Source organism: Rattus norvegicus, chromosome 18 (assembly GCF_021556685.1).
Source record: "Rattus norvegicus strain SHRSP/BbbUtx chromosome 18, alternate assembly SHRSP_T2T, whole genome shotgun sequence".
In the NCBI taxonomy this organism is placed as follows: Eukaryota; Metazoa; Chordata; class Mammalia; order Rodentia; family Muridae; genus Rattus; species Rattus norvegicus.
In genome coordinates, this window is record NC_141551.1 from 60,032,687 (window position 1) to 60,050,524 (window position 17,838).

Genomic DNA, 17,838 nt, shown 5'->3' on the forward strand with positions numbered 1-17,838 from the left:
CGCATGGTCGGGCCCTCGGTTCCATAGTCTGATCCTTCTTCTTACCCAATCCTGGTTCTTTTCATATTTTAACGATCAACCTATTTATACAATTTATACAAAATTCAAGGTGACTGAGCCTAACGTGGTCCCTTGAATTCTGGTGAAGCCTGTCACTAAGCAGACTAGGCCCAGGAACTAGGCCACAGTGCCATTTCCACCAGTCCTTTACTGACTTGCAAAACAGCAGGGAATTTCATGTGTTTCAAACTAACAACTAAAACGTACAAAACATTGTAACTAGGACCCAAGCATCTGTCAAATTTTAAATAGTCATTCTGTCACTATCATGTAACTCTAATAATACTAACTTCAGAATCTGAGATTTGCAATGTGAGTCAGAGATGGTCAACGTTGAGAAAATAAGTCAGCAAAATGTCTTGTTTGGTTTTTAGCGACTGTTCGTTTATTGGTTAGTGGGAGTACAGCCCATCGGAACACACGACATGCATTTGGGGGAGAGCAACTGTGCACTGCAGCCGCTGTAAACCTGCTGAGTGTGCGAGCAGCGCAGACGGCACCCACGGAAAAGGCAGGGATGACTTAGCTGTCTACGGTGGCTAAGTGCAAAGTCTTTGGGAACAGATTTACTTTTTGTTACTCAGGAATTACATCAAAGAGGAAAGCCCTAACTGCCCCCCGTTCTTAAACTAAAGGCTAAGGGGGTTGGAATCATTTGATAACCCACCATCCAAATCACGTTCATTGCAAACTGTAATCCAATTCCCCTTCATTAAGTTTTCCCTGTCAACCCATACCCCTCAGGATTATACACACTGTATGAGTTCAGAAAAGATTAATGTGAATGTAAGGGGTATGTATTCGACTCCAGCATCTTTGTCACATAGCCAATTTCTTTTAGATGTCTGCTATAACAGATTATGTAATAGATTAAAGAATTCCAGTGACACTTAAGAGGACAAAAAGATGGAGTTACTGGAACGTCAGACCATAATTAAAAACTGAATAATCATGTATGGTTTATTTAGTACAATGATTATAACCTATAATACAATAAAACGTCTCCATAACTAAGGAGTGATATGCCATGTATTTTCTCAAAATTTTGTATTGAGTATTTTATTAATGTCATTTGCTGTTCAAGTAACACCTACTGCTTTTTCTGATAATGGGAAGAAAAAACATAAAGACAGGAAAAAGCTACTACCCCCAACAGGAAGTCAAGGGACAATTGGGCGTTTGTTCTTTTGTAGAGGCAGTCTCAACTCTTTACTTCCTTCCTGCTTCAGGGCCACGTGGTTATGGCCTGCAGCGCTGGAGAAATCTCGGGTACAAGCACACGTCTCGGATGTGATACCTGTTCAGAATCCAGCTTAGAAATCGTTCCAAGCCCAAGCCATACCCTCCGTGAGGACATGTACCATATTTTCTCTGTTAAATGAGAGAAAGAACAGTTAGTTTAAAACTGTATCTAATCACATTAAAATTATTATATGAGCTAATTTCCAAAATGTAACGTTAGCTCATCGTAGTAATTCAACCCAAATCCATATGCCTTCACAAACCATGCAGAGAGGAATATTCAGTGAACCATCTGAAAGGAAGAGACTTCGCCTTTCAAACTAATTGCCTTGATTTATCAGAGGAAGGTGAGGAATAGTATTAGGTGCTGGTGAGATCTAATAATTTATTTTTTAAAACCACAGCAGGGGTTAGCAAGGTAGCTCAGTGAAGATCACTGGCCGTTCTTCCAGAGGGCCTGGTACAAATCCCAGCATCTACACGGTAGCTCAATACTATCTGTAGGGGTGGCTCCAGGAGATCTTAAGCCCTCTTCTGACCTCTGGGGGTATTGCATGTGAACAAACATGCAGGCCAAATACCCATTCACATCAAAACAAAAACAAAACAAGCCATAGCAGATAAAGAGCTTTATAGAAGAAACTGCTGTGTGGCTGTGCTAAAGACAGAAACAGCAATATCCCAGGGACACAGGAGGCACACACAGCCACAGGAGGCACACACAGCTCATCTGCTATGTGGGATTCTGGCCTCCTAAACAATGGATGTAAAAAGTATTACAGTGAAAAAAACAAAGAAGTTTAAACAATTGCTTTTACCTGATCTGTATACCAGTAATAAGGAGCGGGGTCAATCCCTTCCCTTTTATAGCCTTCTAGAATCTCCTCACTGTCCCAGGAGCGCATTGAGCCTCCCACAATCTCACCGACATTGGGCATCAACACATCCACCTTAAAACAGCAAGTCAAAAAACCCACAATTACCACCACTCTACCAGACAAGACTGCAAGGCTTTAGGGAAACTACACACCAAGATGCTAACTTGAAAGGAAGCCCTGTGACTATGTAAAATTCAAGTATTACTCAAATTCTTTAACAGAACATGTCAACTGTTACCAGGGAAGGGGTTTTTACTTTAATTACTGTCATTCTAGGTTTATGAAATACTTGCCATGAGCTATATCTTATCCAAAATGACAGTTCCCAGACCCTTAAAAAGCAAATTTTCTAATACTCTTAGAATCACAAACTGACAGATTCGGTAAGCCGAGGATCCTCAGGACAGCGCTGCATGTAGAAGGACTTGATCTCCACAGGAAACCGACACAGCAGGATTGGTTCATTAATGGTGTCTGTCATCAGTCTCTCAGGCGCTTCGGGAATATCCTGAGGTTAAAGCAGATTTCATTAACATTTAAAACTGCAAAAAGAAAGCCGCTCTTTCACTCCTCAGCCAGCCCTGGCTATATTCCTACGATGTACTAGAGAATGCATACAGACCTATAACCCGTGCACACGTATGATTTATTTTAAAAAGAAAATATTTTAAGCCTACATGTGGCTATCAAATGAGCTGCAGCAGGATCAGGTTTAACACAGCCCACACTGTGCTGAGTGCCACTAGGGAGGGACCCCACTGCCCAGACACCTCTAAGTTATCACTAGAGACTGCTCTCTTGCTCAGTGGCCAGACTCCAAGCAGAAGGCAATCAGTGTATGCTCCAGAACGTGACTGACCTGCAGAGAACCGATGGCATTCACCTTTAAACTGTTACCTAGACCCCTTTCCTGTTACAGTAAACCTCTCATTCAATGGTAGAGACAGTCATAAAGTAAAAACCAATATTGTGCTATTATACCTGCAACAAAAGCCAGGAAATATTACATGAAAAGCCAAGCTAAATTAGTCTCTCTCTCAAAACATTCCTTCAGAAACCAGGGATGTTTCAAATCAGAACTCAAAACTCCTTTGCCAGTAAAAGCTGACAGAGACCTGGACAGGACTCACTGACTGTGTAAGGACTGAAACAGAACCAGGCAGTCACTGGCTCCGGAGGTTTGGAGACAGGGATGAAGTGGGGGGCACTCACATCTCTTCGGTTATATCTGTCTCCCACACTGGTTCTGTATGTGACAAATGCACACCTGGGAAAGCCTGCAGGCCATTCCTAGCTCTAGAGCCCTGTGCTAAGAGAGGAGGAAATGTACAATACACACTAGCACACACTGAGGGCTTCCTGTGCCACCAGCCCTGACCACCTGCCATCTGCTAGGAGAGGGTGTCACTTCATGGTAGACATGAGCATAGCTGGGTCACTAGCCTTCAGTTCTATAGCAGACTGAGCGAGAAGCCCTCCTAGGCACTGAGACATTAGGGCTCTAGAGCTGGGAACTGTTCCACTCAAAACATCACAAGCTGAATTTACAAGACAGTGAGAGCGATGTGTGGAGACCTGAGACACCATTTGTTCTCCACATAAATCACTTCAGAAGTCAAAGCAAAGCTCGGTAGAGCCCGAAGCTCCTTATGATGCGCCTGTGAACACACACAGGGATGGTCAAACATGCATCTGAATACTTGAAAATGAGCTGGCTGAGGAATGATCATCAGTGGTAAGAGAAAAAGATGCCGTGTGAAAGAAGAAACCCAAATATCCTGGAACTCTACAAATAAGCCCTGCTCTAAAGTACACTCCATCCCAATTCCAGACAGTCTTAAGTAGTTTCTGCCACCATTGCCTTGAGGGCAAGCAGAGGCGTCCAACATCAGTAAGTAGCCAATCAACAACCTGCTCAAGCATACGAGCCTGAGAAAGGGACACATACGTCTCCGAACTCGTGCCAATCAACAACCTGCTCAAGCATACGAGCCTGAGAAAGGGACACATACGTCTCCGAACTCGTAGAACGTCCCGTCTTCTTTCTTTACATCGTGCTCCCTCAGCCACTCAATGGCATCTGAATAGTTCATCCGCCGGAAAGGCCGTTTGGGGGCTTTAAAGTTCTAGAGTAAAAAGAGAAGAGCAAAAGTGTACATAAAAAGAAAGCATCCAGCCTTAAAATGCCTGTTAAGAAATGTAAAGGGATGTGTGTGTGCGTGTGCATGTGTTGGGGGAAGGGATGGTGGAGAGATGGCTCAGTGATTGGGTATGAGCTGCTCTTTCAGAGGCCCCAGGATCAATCGCCAGCCCCGACATGGCAGCTTATAACCAGCTGCAACTCTAGTCCCGGGGAACCAGTGCCTTCTGGCTTCCAGAGCACTGCATGCATATGGTGCAGACATACATGCAGGCAAAGCACCCTTATAGACATAAGATAAAAATACAAGCAGGGGGGGCTGGGGATTTAGCTCAGTGGTAGAGCGCTTACCTAGGAAGCGCAAGACCCTGGGTTCGGTCTCCAGCTCCGAAAAAAAGAACCAAAAAAAAAAAAAAAAAATACAAGCAGGGGATGGGAGTGGACCCTGGAGAGATGGCTCGGCAGGTAAAGCCTGATACCCAGGGTCTGATGTGTGGACCAAGGTGGGGAGAGAACCAACTCCACAAAGTCCTTCCCCGCCTCCCACCTGCACCATTACACACAGAGTAACAATGAACCCTTTTAACATAGAAATCAGTTCTGCAGTTCATTATTAGCAAAGAGTAGTTCAGACGAAGAAACACTTAGGAATCGTCTCTTCTATAAACTATAGTCCCTGGCAGTTTACCAGTATTAAAATCTTCAAAACATGCTTACTTATTTCAGTTCACCAACCCTACAAGAATAGAGTGATTCTGTCTTCTATGAAGACTGGAATCCTTTCACTGGAGACAACACGACACCTACCGGGTTAAGGTCATACACTATGCTCGCCACTGGTGACTTCAAGACTCTGTCCACCACGTCACACACCAGGTCCTCTAGACGGCTCAGGAGGTCCTCGAAGGTCAGGAAAGGACACTCGGCTTCCACGTGAGTGAACCTGAGGAACAGACACAGCTGGGCACTGGGCACTGCTCCTACTCACACAGACCTCTCTCTCAGCAAAGCTCTGAGCCCCAGAGAGCTGTCTGCAGTGAGCTGTAGGTATCTCGCAAGCCTCACTGAAGCTCAGTGAGACCAGAGAATAGACTTTGGCTGTGGCCTAGGAAGCCACCTGCCTTTTGTTCTTCTTTGGCAGGGCCTTGTAGCCCAGGCTGGCTCTGAACATCTAATCCCCCTGCCTCTATCTCCCAAGTGAGACAGTCAGCATGTGCCACCAGGCCCACTTCTAGTGTGGTCCTGGGGACTTAACCCTGACATGCTAAGCATGTACTCTACAGCTGGCCTCCAGCCCAGACCAAGGAGCAGCTTAGGAAAGACAATTACATACTCAGCCAGATGCCTTCGTGTCCTGGACTGTTCAGCCCTGTAAGACTGGGCTATGCAAAAAACATCTCCCAGGGCTGGAAGGCAGGTCTCCAGGTACAGCTGTGAGGACTGGGTCAAAAATGCTTCTTCCCCAAAATAGTCAAGCTTGAAGAGTGTGGCCCCACCTTCCACCTGTGTCTGCACCAGTGTTGGAGTGGTTACCTATGAAGGGGAGAAGGAGCAGACAAGCCTGCTGTAGCCATCACTTCCAAGTGGCACCAGGCACCACTTGCCAAAAAAGGTGGCCTGAAACAGGCACTTACTTCACAGTAGCCTCTGTCGAAGAAGTGGTCCCTAAAGCACCTGGTGATCATGGACCGTGCTTTCAGGATTTTGGACATGTTCTCTCCCCGGATCATCATATGCCGGTTGTTGAGCTGGACGTCCACATCAGACTCCTCATTGATCAGGTTGTCAGCTCCTCCAGCTGGGGCCAGCCCCACCAGTTCCCAGAAGTCACAGCTCAGCTCATGGCCTCCCGGAGCCTGTATTTGTAAAAGGCAGAAGAGAAAAGCAGAGAGAGTGAGACAGACACTAAAATTTAACAGCACTGAAGATGTTATACCCAAGTTTTCAGGAAGGTGTTATTTTAAGAACATTATTAGTGGTTTTAGTCTCCAAAATTAGAGACCCAACAACTCAATGCTATTTTACATTTAATGCTTTTTTCCATGTAAACACACACAAGCATTTTGTAAATTAAAAGGGCTGTGGTAATTTGATTATGCTTGGCCCATGGGAAGTGGCACTAGAAGGAGGTGTGGCCTCGTTGGAGAAGTGTGTTCTGTAGGGGTGGGCTCTGAGGTCCTATGCTCAAACTCCACTCAGTGCCCGTACTCCTGGCTGCCTGTGGAAGAGAGTTCGCTTCTGCTGCTTGCAAATCAAGATGTAGAACTCTCAGCTTCTCCAGCACCATGTCTGCCTGCATGCTGCTGCTTCCGGCCAGGATGATAATGGACTGAACTTTGGAACCTGTAAGCCAGCCCCAATTAAATGTTGTCCTTTATAGAGTTGCCTTGGTCATGGCGTCTGTTTGCAGTAGTGAAAACCCTAAGACAAAGGCATATATACTAAGAATTACATCAACTCTAACTCCATGACCTGGAGTAACTACCAACAAGTATTAGTCTAGCATTTGTCTAGAGAGTTAGTTAACATATTTTCCTATATTTAAAACTTAAATACGGAGTTTAAAAGCTAGTTCAGCAGTGAAGAGTGCATACTACCCGTCCAAAGGACCGAGTCGTTTCCAGCACACACATGCCGGCTCACAATTACCTTTAAAATCAGCTCCACGGTGTTTGATGCCTCTGGTTTTTGAGGGCATCTGTATGTGTGTGTACATGACACATACCAACACACATATACATAATTGAAGCAATAAAAAATAGTCTTACTTTTAAATGGAAAATTTTAACTAAAATCAGTTATCTACTTAGAAAAAGATATTCAGAATTTTCCCTGTTGGCTCTATAGAAAGTAATTTATTCTAAAAGCCTCTCACTCACGGAGCATGTAATTATCCTGTTGCCAGTGGGACAGCAAGTAATGCCATGACAACCACTCCATTTGTAATCACAGCACTTCAAGGAAAGCTCAGTGAACTTCACTCAGACACTCACTTTTATCACAGAGCAGGCTTTTACAGGAACTCTGGGACTAGGAGTATTTGCTCCCTCTTGTGGTTAATGAGCTACATTTGTGGTGTTTTTTTTCCCCTAGGCAACAGTTACAACCACAGTAGCTATTTGAATTGTAATTAACAACAGGTAAGTGTTATTAGAATAGGTTTTTGCTATTGGCTAAAGCAAAAATACATTCTTATGTTTCCCTCCCTCCCTCCCTCCTTCCCTCCTTCCCTCCCTCCCTCCCTCCCTCCCTCCCTCCCTCCCTCCCTCCTCCCTTTTCCTATCTTCCTTTCTTTTTTAAGACACCACCAATTCCTGTTCAAAAAGTTTCGGTTTAGACTGGTGTTTTCTATAACTTTCAGAGTTTAAATAGGTTTGGCCCCACAGACTCATATGTTTGAAACCCTGGCTCCTGGGAAGTGGCACTGTAAGGAGGTGTGGCCTTGTGTGGCACTATAGGGGTGGGCTTTGATGTTTCTTTGCTCAAGCTCTGCTCAGTGTGGAATGGCCTATGGAATTCAGTCCCTTTAGCTGCCTGTGGATCAAGGTGTGAACTCTCAGCTCCTCCAGCACCATGTCTGCCTGGATGTGGCCATGCTTCCTGCCATGATAACGGACTGAACCTCTGAACTGTAAGCCAGTCCCAAGTAAATGTTTCCTGTGTAAGAGTTGCCTTGGTCATGGTGTCTCTCCACAGCAATGAAACCCTAAGTAAGACAGTGGGTTAGCGGCTGGTGATCACTCAACTGGGATTCTCACAGAGGCCAGTTCAGCCCCATCCAAGTCTGCTGAATACGTTCTTTCACTTGGATGTAATTAGGTGTACCATGGTATGTCACGGCAAGAAACCCATCACTAGGGGTTGGGGATTTAGCTCAGTGGTTAGAGCGCTTGCCTAGGAAGCGCAAGGCCGTGGGTTCGGTCCCCAGCTCCGAAAAAAAAAAAAAAAAAAAAGAAACCCATCACTAAAAGTAGCCTCTCTATCTCGAGCTTCTCAACTTCCAGAACTATAAGAAAAATATCTTTTTGTCATAAGTTTTCCAGTCCATGAGCTGCTGTCATAGCTACAAAAGGCAGATTAAGGTAAAAAATACACAGTGTGCATATTTTATTGGACATAGTATATTGATTTTATAGTATTTGACACTTGTGCATTTATATGACAACACCAAATGTACCACTACAGACATCGGGGACAAACTATTAAACACCTATTACATTACTCCCTTAGTTTAGCTTACTTACCTGTTTGCCCTTTGGAGTTAGGTTCAGTGTCCCGTATACCGCCACGCTACTCTCAGTGGACAAGACTACTCCATTGTAACACTGACACTGTAAAAAGGTCAAAGTTCATATTAGGCTACTGAGGTTGGTTTAAAATATTCTAATAAAGTTAAAGGAATTATTTACAAACAAGCTAATTTTGGTCTGGTTTTCTACTGGAGATAGGGTCTCATACAGTCTTGCTAACCTTCAATTTCTGACATTCCTGCCTCTAAGAGAAAGTGCTGGGATTATAGGCTGTGCTACCACCCCTGGTTCACCACTGATTTCTAAAATTAGAGGAGAGAGGGAGAGGAAGAAGAGGAGGGAGAGGAAGAAGAGGGAGAGGAAGAGGAGGAGGGAGAGGGAGAAGAGGAGGGAGAAGAGGAGGGAGGGGGAGAGGAGGAGGGAGAGGGAGAAGAGGAGGGAGGGGGAGAGGGAGAAGAGGAGGGAGGGGGAGAGGGAGGAGAGGAGGAGGGGGAGAGGGAGAAGAGGAGGAGGGGGAGAGAACAGAGAACCCAGGCTAGCTAGCTATTTTTGGAGAAGGCAGAATTATCAGTGTAGCCATGCACTACACAATATTTCTATTAGCAATGACCTATTGATATGATAGCTAGTTAAGATTTGTTCAATGAGATCGATTGCTATGACTTAAGTGGACAGAGCTTCTCTACACGATGATGACCAGTACATGCTAAAGTCATTACAGGAAGAGAGATGAGCAATTTGACAATAGTGGGATAAGGCTGCTCATACTTTACTAATTAGAGAAACACAAGTGGGCACCATGTGCCTCTTGACATAACCGGAAGAACAGAGGCTCATTCGTAGCTGAGTGAAGGAAATAAAAATCCAACACTATAGACGAGACGTCCATTCGTAAAAGCAGTGCAAGCAGAAGTGCACTGAGCGACACAGGCGAATCAGTCAATCTCACAGCATGAGACACAATCCCACAAAATAGTGTTTCTGGGCTTTCCTCCCACAAGAAAACTGGGGAGCTGAAGGAAAGATGGCGGCAAGGAGACACTGTAACAGATAGGACATCTAGGGAACAAACCAGGACCTTCCATAAGCTGACTCTCTAGATGGTTCTAAGACTTGATGTTTCAAGACATTTCCACAACAAAAGCTTTCCCTGTTTCTATGGCATAGTCAAACCTTTACATCTGTGACAGATAAAGGTTTGACACGGCATCCAGTTAACACAGTAAACATCTAAAATATGTACATAGGTCCTAAAATTCTCAAAATTTATAATTGTGGACCCTATTAAGTACAGTCTTTCAGACATATTTAAGATAAAATACCTACCAAGTCATCTGACAAGACACACTGAAGATAACCCGTACCATCTCGCAACACCAAAAACATCAGATTCTTTCCTAGAAATGAGAAACAAAATTCAGCCGGTCTCAAGGGACTCCAGAGCACTTCATAAGCTTTAGAAGTTCCAACCTCTCCATTGGAAGTGCCCCAGGCCTGTTTTTTATGTACTGTACGTTCTACTCATACAAGGTCCTTGTCATCCACATGATCAGTTAGTCCTGAACTGAGGCCCTATTGTATTTACTTCTGATCCCCTACAAAGTAAAGAACAGGGCAGAGCACTCAGGATGGGCATAAGATACTCACTCACTTACATCCCATTCGTTTTTAATGAAAGACTTGATAATCGCTTACAGTAAAGTAATAAACTAATAAAACGGAGGGAAAATGTCAGGGTGATTATAAAAATCGAAACTGAGACACTGGGGACAGGGAGAAAGCTTGTGGTTAAAGTGCGGCCCATGCAGGCATGAGGAGCAGATTTCAGATCCCCAGAGCGTAGGTTGGGGTGGTGGCCCTTGTAATTCCAGTCTTAGCAGAGATGGGAGCTGTCTAGAGCAATCTGGTTAGCTAGACCAGCCATACCCAGGAGCTCTGGGTTCGAGTGAGACCCTGCCTCAAACAGAAATAGTGGAAGATAAATTCTGGATAATTTCAGACATCAGTCTTGGGTGTCCACGTGCTATGCCTCCATATCTGACCACGTACATTCAAACATGCATTCACACACACCGTACATGGAAGGGCGGGGGAACCACTAGGCTGCTGACATAAAAAACAGAATATAAAATAAGCACACAAAAAACCCTGTGCGCATATTCTAGACAAGGATCTGTCCTTGTAACACATGTCCCTGGTTCTCATTAAATAACTAACATTCAGTCTGAGGAGGATGGGGTACTTGTTATACACCTCCTGACCACTGTGATTTCTAACAGGTGAAATCATGTCTAAATTTCAGAGTCACGTGACATAGGAACAAATGTAGGCTATAAACTATTACACCCTTTAAAGAGACAGTACACCACGAACCTAAACAAACCGGAAGACATGTCTCTATGCTCGTCTTCACCTAAACCAGGACTATTTAGGACTGTAAAAGGGGAAAGAAAACCACCCACTCACCTTGCCTTCGTAACCTGTGGACCCAGCCAAACACCTTCACTCTCTGGCCTCTGTATCCTTCTAATGCACTAATCTTTACCTGTCAAATTTAAATGAAAACTACTTGAAACATGTCATTATTACAAACCAACATTTTCACCAATATTCCATAGATAGCAGTAAAATGTCAAATGTCAGAAACAACCACTGGCAGGTGTGTGGCAGACATACTTACTGCCAGCTCTTGTAAGGCAAGTCCAGGTAGGAATTCTATGAATTCTAAGCCAGTCAGGGGGACATTTGTCTCAAACAACAACCAAACAACCAATAACAACAAACCAAACCAATCAAGAAAACCCCCACACCACAATAATCAGTTAACAAAAACCAAACAAAAAAAAAAATCACAAATAATAAAAAATTGGAGGCAGTTCAGAATCAAACACCTTACTATGCTGGATTTAAAAAGAGAGAGAAAAGAAAAAGTCCTTTCCCATTAATGCAAAATTGTCAATGAGAGACACCCCCCCCCCGAAACTGTTTCAGATACTGTCACAGAAAATCAGTTAATAAGTGACTGTCACCCACACTAGCCACAATCCCAGCCTCACAGGTCTCAACACCCAGAGACCAGAAACCTAAGACAGAGAGGAAAGTGCTGTGGAGAGGAACTGGGTGCCGTAGGGAAGCAGTTAAAGATGACAGACACTTCGCCAGCAAGAGCATGACTGAAGCCCAGGCCACACTCGCTGCTGGGTCGGCAGAAATCTGTTTGGGTTCCAGAAAAAAACACAAGAGCAAACCTCCTTTCAAAGAATCGTAAATTTCTGAAATATTTGTGAAAAATCTACTTTTTGACTTTTGGGTGAAAAAACGGATTCTAGAGAAGGCAAAGTCATTTGCCTCAAACTACCCAGCACAGCTAGACGGTAGCCAGCATCTGCGGCTGGTCGGTCGGAGCAGAATCTACTCATCACATAGTGTCTAAAGTGGAGGACCAAACTGAACCTCTAAAATCAGCCTCTCGGCACTCAGAACACTGTCTGTCTGTTCTTCCTAAAAAAAAGACAGAAGAGCAGAACAAAAGATGTGCGCCCGCAAACCCAGGAGTAGCGCAGATGCGGCCAAGCCCACAGCACCAGGGACGTCAGACACTCACACATGCTGGCTCCGGCAGGCTCGGGTCGTTTTTAATGATAATTTTTTTTGCTTCCTCCAGGTTCTTTTCTCTTCGTAAGTTATCTTCTGCCTAATTTTAAAAATAATGCAATCGGTAAATACAGTCCTGGGTGTTGTGACTATAAAAGTGAGAGTTGCAAAGAGGTTCACTAGTCACCTCTTTCTTCTCCCGGGAATCACTCTTCATCTGTTCTCGGTGCCACATCTTTTTGATGTTCTTCATCTGTGACTTAGAAATAACGTCCCACCTCTGCAAAGAACACAAAGACATGCATTATCTTCAACAACGCCATGTGCTCAGAAAACCCAACCTCGGAGAGGGTTTGGTGTGCCCTACCTCATTTTCCTTCTGTGAATCCACATAAATGGTGGGAAACGGCTCTTTTCCAACTGTCATCAAAGCCTTGGGTGGGGGGAGAAAGAAAGCATTTCTTCAACATCATGCAATGCTTAGTGACCAAAACCACACCTGGTTATGAACCTCAGCATCACCAAGGGCCCTGAGGAAAGCACCAGGAGCCAAGAGGCAAGAAGCCATGTCAGCAGGATGACTCACTGAGCCTCCACAGAAGGAGTTTGCTCGAAGAACTCCCCGAGTCATGATTCTGAAAATCCCAACCGGTTCAGCCACGCAGTAAGCAGCCTCTACCTCCACCCGCCAGAGAAGAGAGTCAAATGGTCAGGACCAGCGCAGCTAAGCCAACAGAAGAGAGGCAGTAGAAAGCAAAAAGGCTTTGCCGACACCACTGAAGGGTTACAGGCTTTTAACATCTCAGGGGCGGGGCTGGACCCAAGATAGGCAGGTCTAAAACTCTTTCAACAAAGTAGAAGCCAAGTTACACAGAAGGCTAAGCTCCATTTAATTTGGAAAATTCTCACGAGACTTTATTTTCTCATCGATATTGGCATATCGATAATTGCTGTATTATATATTACATAAATATTATTATAATATTATTATATATTACTTAGTAGTTTATAGTTTGTGTGGTTTAAGTTAGTGAATATAAAAACATTTAAAAACGCTTTTAAGGTTTTTATTGAGTGAGTGTGTGTAGTCAGAGGACAACTAGAAAAGCAACTTTCTGTTCCCATCACATGAGTCCTAGGGACTGAACTCAGACTGTCAAGATTGGCTGCAATCACCTTTACTTGTTGAGTCATCTCACTGGCCCCAAAAAGCTATGTTTTTTTTAAACAGGGTCTCTAGCTCAAACCAGTCTTGACCATGTAGTGTAGCTGACCTTAACCTCTTGACCCTCCTCCTTTACCTTCCAAGTGCTGGAATTACAGGTCAAAGGCAAAGGTGAGTATCTTAGTAACCTTCAAGCACTGTCTGAAGATTTCTCTAAGTATCTTATTCTCTCTGGCAATAAAGTCTGAAGTTTATAAAGCCTGACCTTTGACATCTTACCATCTAGTCTTTGCCTGTTTGAGCCCCTTCTAGGGCTACTAAGCTGCCCTGTGCTTCAGCTGCTCTATGAGCCATGCATCCTGACCTGTCTGGTTTCCTTCTTCAGCTAAAAGCCAGAGGCCATAAAGTTACAAGACAGTCACCAAGAGGTTTAAACAGTTAGGCCTATGAGGAAACATTAACATTTAAGATTAGCTAAGACCCTCTCCCCATACAAAATGACCACACACACACACACACACACACACACACACACACACACACACACACACAACCAGCAGTCATAAAGAAAATGAGGGGAGGAATGCCCAAATTCCTGAAAAATCTCCACCAATTCCCAGAGAAGACATGCACAGCCCCCACTGACTACTTCATCCTTCTCCCTCTATTCTGAGCCTTCCAATCCCCAAGGCTCGAAATGCTGCTTTGCAAGTTTATCCCCCACTTCTACTATTCTTGACCAGTTTTTGTTCACTGTTCTAAGACTCAAGGCAACCGAAACTCTGACCTTCCAATGTGGCTTAGTCCACTTGGTGACCTGCTCGAGAGCAGAAAGTGAATCTTCTGACAACACCAACAGAATCCTTAAAGGGTGAGTTTTCATGGACAGACTGCAAGTCCAACTCTGGCCCCATCAGTGTGGAGGACCACTATGAGCACCTACATTCTTTGTATGGATGCTCCACCTCCTATCAACACACAACTCATCTGCTGAGACCTTGGAATCCATTTCCTTCCTGGAACTATACACAGATACTCATCTTTAATGTTGGAGATGGGAAGAGCCTAACTGAAAGGCACACCTTCAAACGACAACATGCTCTCCTGAGAGTTACCACTGGTCTGGAAATCACAGGAGATATGCCTATTGAGAAAGACTTCCCTCCAAAGATATTAATGCATCCCATGTGGCCCGACCTTAGTAGCAAACATGTCAAGGTTAGGAGGATTCCATGACTGATATTGTCAAGTGTCTACAGAAACAAGAATTGGCCAAATATGGACACACAGAGAAAGGAGTGTCAGGGTCTTGCTCTTCCAAAGAGGGGGCATTTAACCTCCCCACTTGTGGAGTAGCTACAGCCGGAGGACTCCAGCATTCCAGTTCAACAAAGTGAATAAACACTATAATGGGAACCCCTTAACCTGATGTGGTTCATTCTGAATTCCTGGGACACGTGTAACAGTCCACTTCCAATGAGCTAACCTCATACAATGTTCCTAGGTCCCCGAAATAATAGTATGCCAAAAAAGTGCCATTTTTTGCCTTTGGCATTCAGAGTCATGGGTCTGCTTTAAGAAGCTGGTCCACCTGGGTTGCTGGTATGTCAGGTCTTTGGGTCTCAAGGTCAAGATGCTATCTGTAGTATGGTAAAGTAAGCCATCAGGAGGCCTCTTCAGACTCACCCGGGGAACGGGCTCAGTGCTATTCAGGGGACTCCTACTGTCACAAGAACCGAAAAACAGTCTAGACAGAGAAAAGAAGTCCAGAGATGAACACCTTGTGGTAAAGGAGGAAAAAACTCACACACACACACACACACACACACACACACACACACACACACACACACACGAAAGCTTGGGCTTTGATCTACCACTATTAAATAAACATGTGTGCACACTCCCTTCACCTTCTTCTCAAAATCTAGTGTAAAATAAAAGTATTGGGTTGGGGAGATGGCTGAGTGGGTAGAGGTGACTGCCTCGAAGCAGGAAGGCCTGAATTGGAGTTTCGTGCTCAGCGTTCACATAGTAGAACAGAACAAATGGTTGTCTCCTGACTTCCACACTTGTGGCAAAGGCTCAAAGATACTACCCTCTCTCTACCCACCCTTCACCCCCAAATGCAGTACTTTCTTTTCAAAGAAAGAATGAAATAAAAGTCTTGACAAGTCATTCCATGTCGACACTCATTACTAAAACGCAGAGCACTTATCCTGGTGAGATTACCTTTAGGCCTGTTTTAAATGGTTTCTCCTTGGTTCCATCCCCCGTTGCGTCATTTCCTTCTCGGTCAGAGACATAGAGCTCTGCTGGTTTTTAAAAAAAAAAAAAAAAAAAAAAGAAAAAGAAAAGTTAACTCATCCCTCATCAGTAATGCTCAGACACTTAACAATCCAACTGCTTTATCAATTTCCTGTCTTTGTAAACAGAAAAATCATCTGATTTGTAAAAACTCCCACGGCCCAAAAGAAGTCAACATACTATTTTTCCAATCTCCCTGTTTAAGACTATCCCACCTCCCAACACAATGAATTGCAAATCTGACTTTCCTGCATTTATTTTCTCACTATTTTAACCTATTCGCACTTCTCTCTAATTGGCTGCACAAAAAAAAAAAAAAAAAAAAAAAAAAGGCAGAGCTTTAAAATTCATCCTAACTTTATTAGACGCTGTATCTCAAAAGCCTGGGGAGAATTTATTTAACCTTTCTGAACTTGCTTCATCTATAAAGTCAGGAAGGCAATATACACCGTACAGGGCTATACTGAGAATAAAACAGAACAGGATGTGAATCAGGCATCCCAGTAACAGTGCAGAGCGAGCAAGTGAAAATGCCAGTTCCCTATGCTTTTCGAAACACATCCAAACTCTGGGGTTAAGCCGCAAGGGGCCTCGCAACTGTGACATAGCCTCAGTTTCTTAAATATTTTTATTTTTACTGCTGCAGATCTCACAGAGAAATGAGGTTGTGCGGAAACTAATTAAAAGCTTTAAGTCATTCCCAGAAGAACGACTGAAAAACCGCACATCTGGGGCTTCACTAAGTCCGAGACCCTTGCAGCGTTTTAGTCTCAGGAGAATCACGAGACTTTCGCGGTGGGGCTAGGCCAGGGAGGCGATGGCGGAAGGAACCACAGGGCTGGAGCAGAACCAGACAGGGGCCACCGAGTCGGGTGCCCTGGTGGCTCAGGTCTGAAGGTCTGGGGCGAGGCAACAGGGCCCCACGACTATTTGGGGTGCGCCCACGCCGCGACAAGCACTAAGGGAAGTTCTGGAATTCGGCAGGAACACTTCTGTGCTGTGCCACACGCCGAACCCCACTCACCTAGAACCATGTCTGCAGTCCCCCTGATCACCTCTGAGGACATCGACACTGCACCACTGCCGCCAGCTCACCCCAACGTGCACTGAAAGCTTCCTTGACTGAAGCGTTGCATCAGATCACCTAGGGCAGCCGTCGCGGATATGAGTCAGCGGAACGTCGGGCATCCATTGGCTATACGAGGTGGGCGAGTGACTCAGCGGCCGCCATTTTTAGTTAGGGAAGAGAACACTTCCGGTTCGAAGACAACTGGGCGGGGTGCAATCTCTGGGCTTTGGAGACGGAACTGCAGGTCTTCGGGTTGGGACGAGCATCTGAAGAAGTCAGTCTCCCTTGGTTCCCTGCCGTGCACCTAACTGAACGCATTGCAGGTTCTACTTTTGAGGAATCCAACCACCATAGGGGCAAAGGGGATTTTTTTTTTAGATTTATTTTTTGATTTCTATGAATGAGTGTTTTGCCGCTACACGCACCAGATGCGTGCCTTGTAAAAGAGAGGACATCGGATCTCTAGAGTCCTGAGTTCTGGATGATTGTGAGCTGAGAAGCGAACCCAGGAGCTTCGGAAGAGCAACAACTGTTCTTAATCGCTGAGTCCCAGAAAATATACTTTAAGAAAGAAATTGTGATGAGCCGGCCATCTACAGACTTCCCCAATAAAACAACAGTTTATATAACATTTAATTGCGTTAGTTGATGTACTAATCCTCAGATGATTTAAGATATGCGAGAAGATTTGTATAGGTTCGTTGCAGACACCATGCTATTTAGCGTCCGTTATTTCATTATTTAACAATCTCACTGAAAGCGAGGGATGGCCGCACTCCCTGCGTCTGGCGGTAAATCTTCTATGGCACCAGTCAGATTATGGGTAACGTGTTTGGCTAGGATGGGTTTCGTGCTCCCAACACAGCGCGGAGTTTGGGAAGCGATTGGCTAACTCTTCTAGGCAAACAGTCTCATTTAATCTGATCTCCCTCCAGGAGCTGACGTTTCCTTGCTGCGTAGCTGAGAAAGTGCACTATCAGAAAGTGGCTGGAATTTGCCAGTGCCCTTTATTGATTGACTTGCCTACTGAATTGTGTTTAATTAATGGCATTGTTCAGGCTTTGGTCATTCTAGGGGCGCTCTGTTCTTGTGGTCACCGTGTTCCTGCGCTGCGCTTTCCGAATTGTTCTGCC

The 17,838-nt window shown here is 44.6% G+C and overlaps 1 protein-coding gene across 4 annotated transcripts; it reads right to left on the reverse strand.

Moving 5' to 3' along the window:
• Positions 1 to 422: 422 nt before the first annotated feature.
• Nars1 (asparaginyl-tRNA synthetase 1) lies at positions 423 to 16,760 on the reverse strand. 4 transcript variants are annotated; one of them, XR_015642190.1, is made up of 15 exons: positions 16,661 to 16,744; positions 15,562 to 15,644; positions 12,532 to 12,597; positions 12,352 to 12,444; positions 12,175 to 12,264; positions 11,037 to 11,115; positions 9,897 to 9,967; positions 8,565 to 8,651; positions 5,955 to 6,176; positions 5,654 to 5,853; positions 5,128 to 5,263; positions 4,156 to 4,306; positions 2,557 to 4,091; positions 2,121 to 2,252; positions 423 to 1,431 (listed from the first exon to the last, which is right to left on the reverse strand). XR_015642190.1 is itself a non-coding variant. In NM_001025635.3 (15 exons), the coding sequence occupies exons 1-15, from the start codon at positions 16,701 to 16,703 to the stop codon at positions 1,300 to 1,302; spliced, it is 1,677 nt and encodes a 558-aa protein (NP_001020806.2). In that variant the 5' UTR covers positions 16,704 to 16,760; the 3' UTR covers positions 423 to 1,299. The 4 variants fall into 4 exon arrangements, 3 of the variants coding, with proteins under 3 accessions (NP_001020806.2, NP_001385496.1, NP_001136421.1); NM_001025635.3 differs by having other exon boundaries at positions 2,557 to 2,688; positions 4,193 to 4,306; positions 15,562 to 15,641; positions 16,661 to 16,760; NM_001398567.1 differs by having other exon boundaries at positions 2,557 to 2,688; positions 4,193 to 4,306; positions 16,661 to 16,760.
• Between the last annotated feature and the right edge of the window lie 1,078 nt (positions 16,761 to 17,838).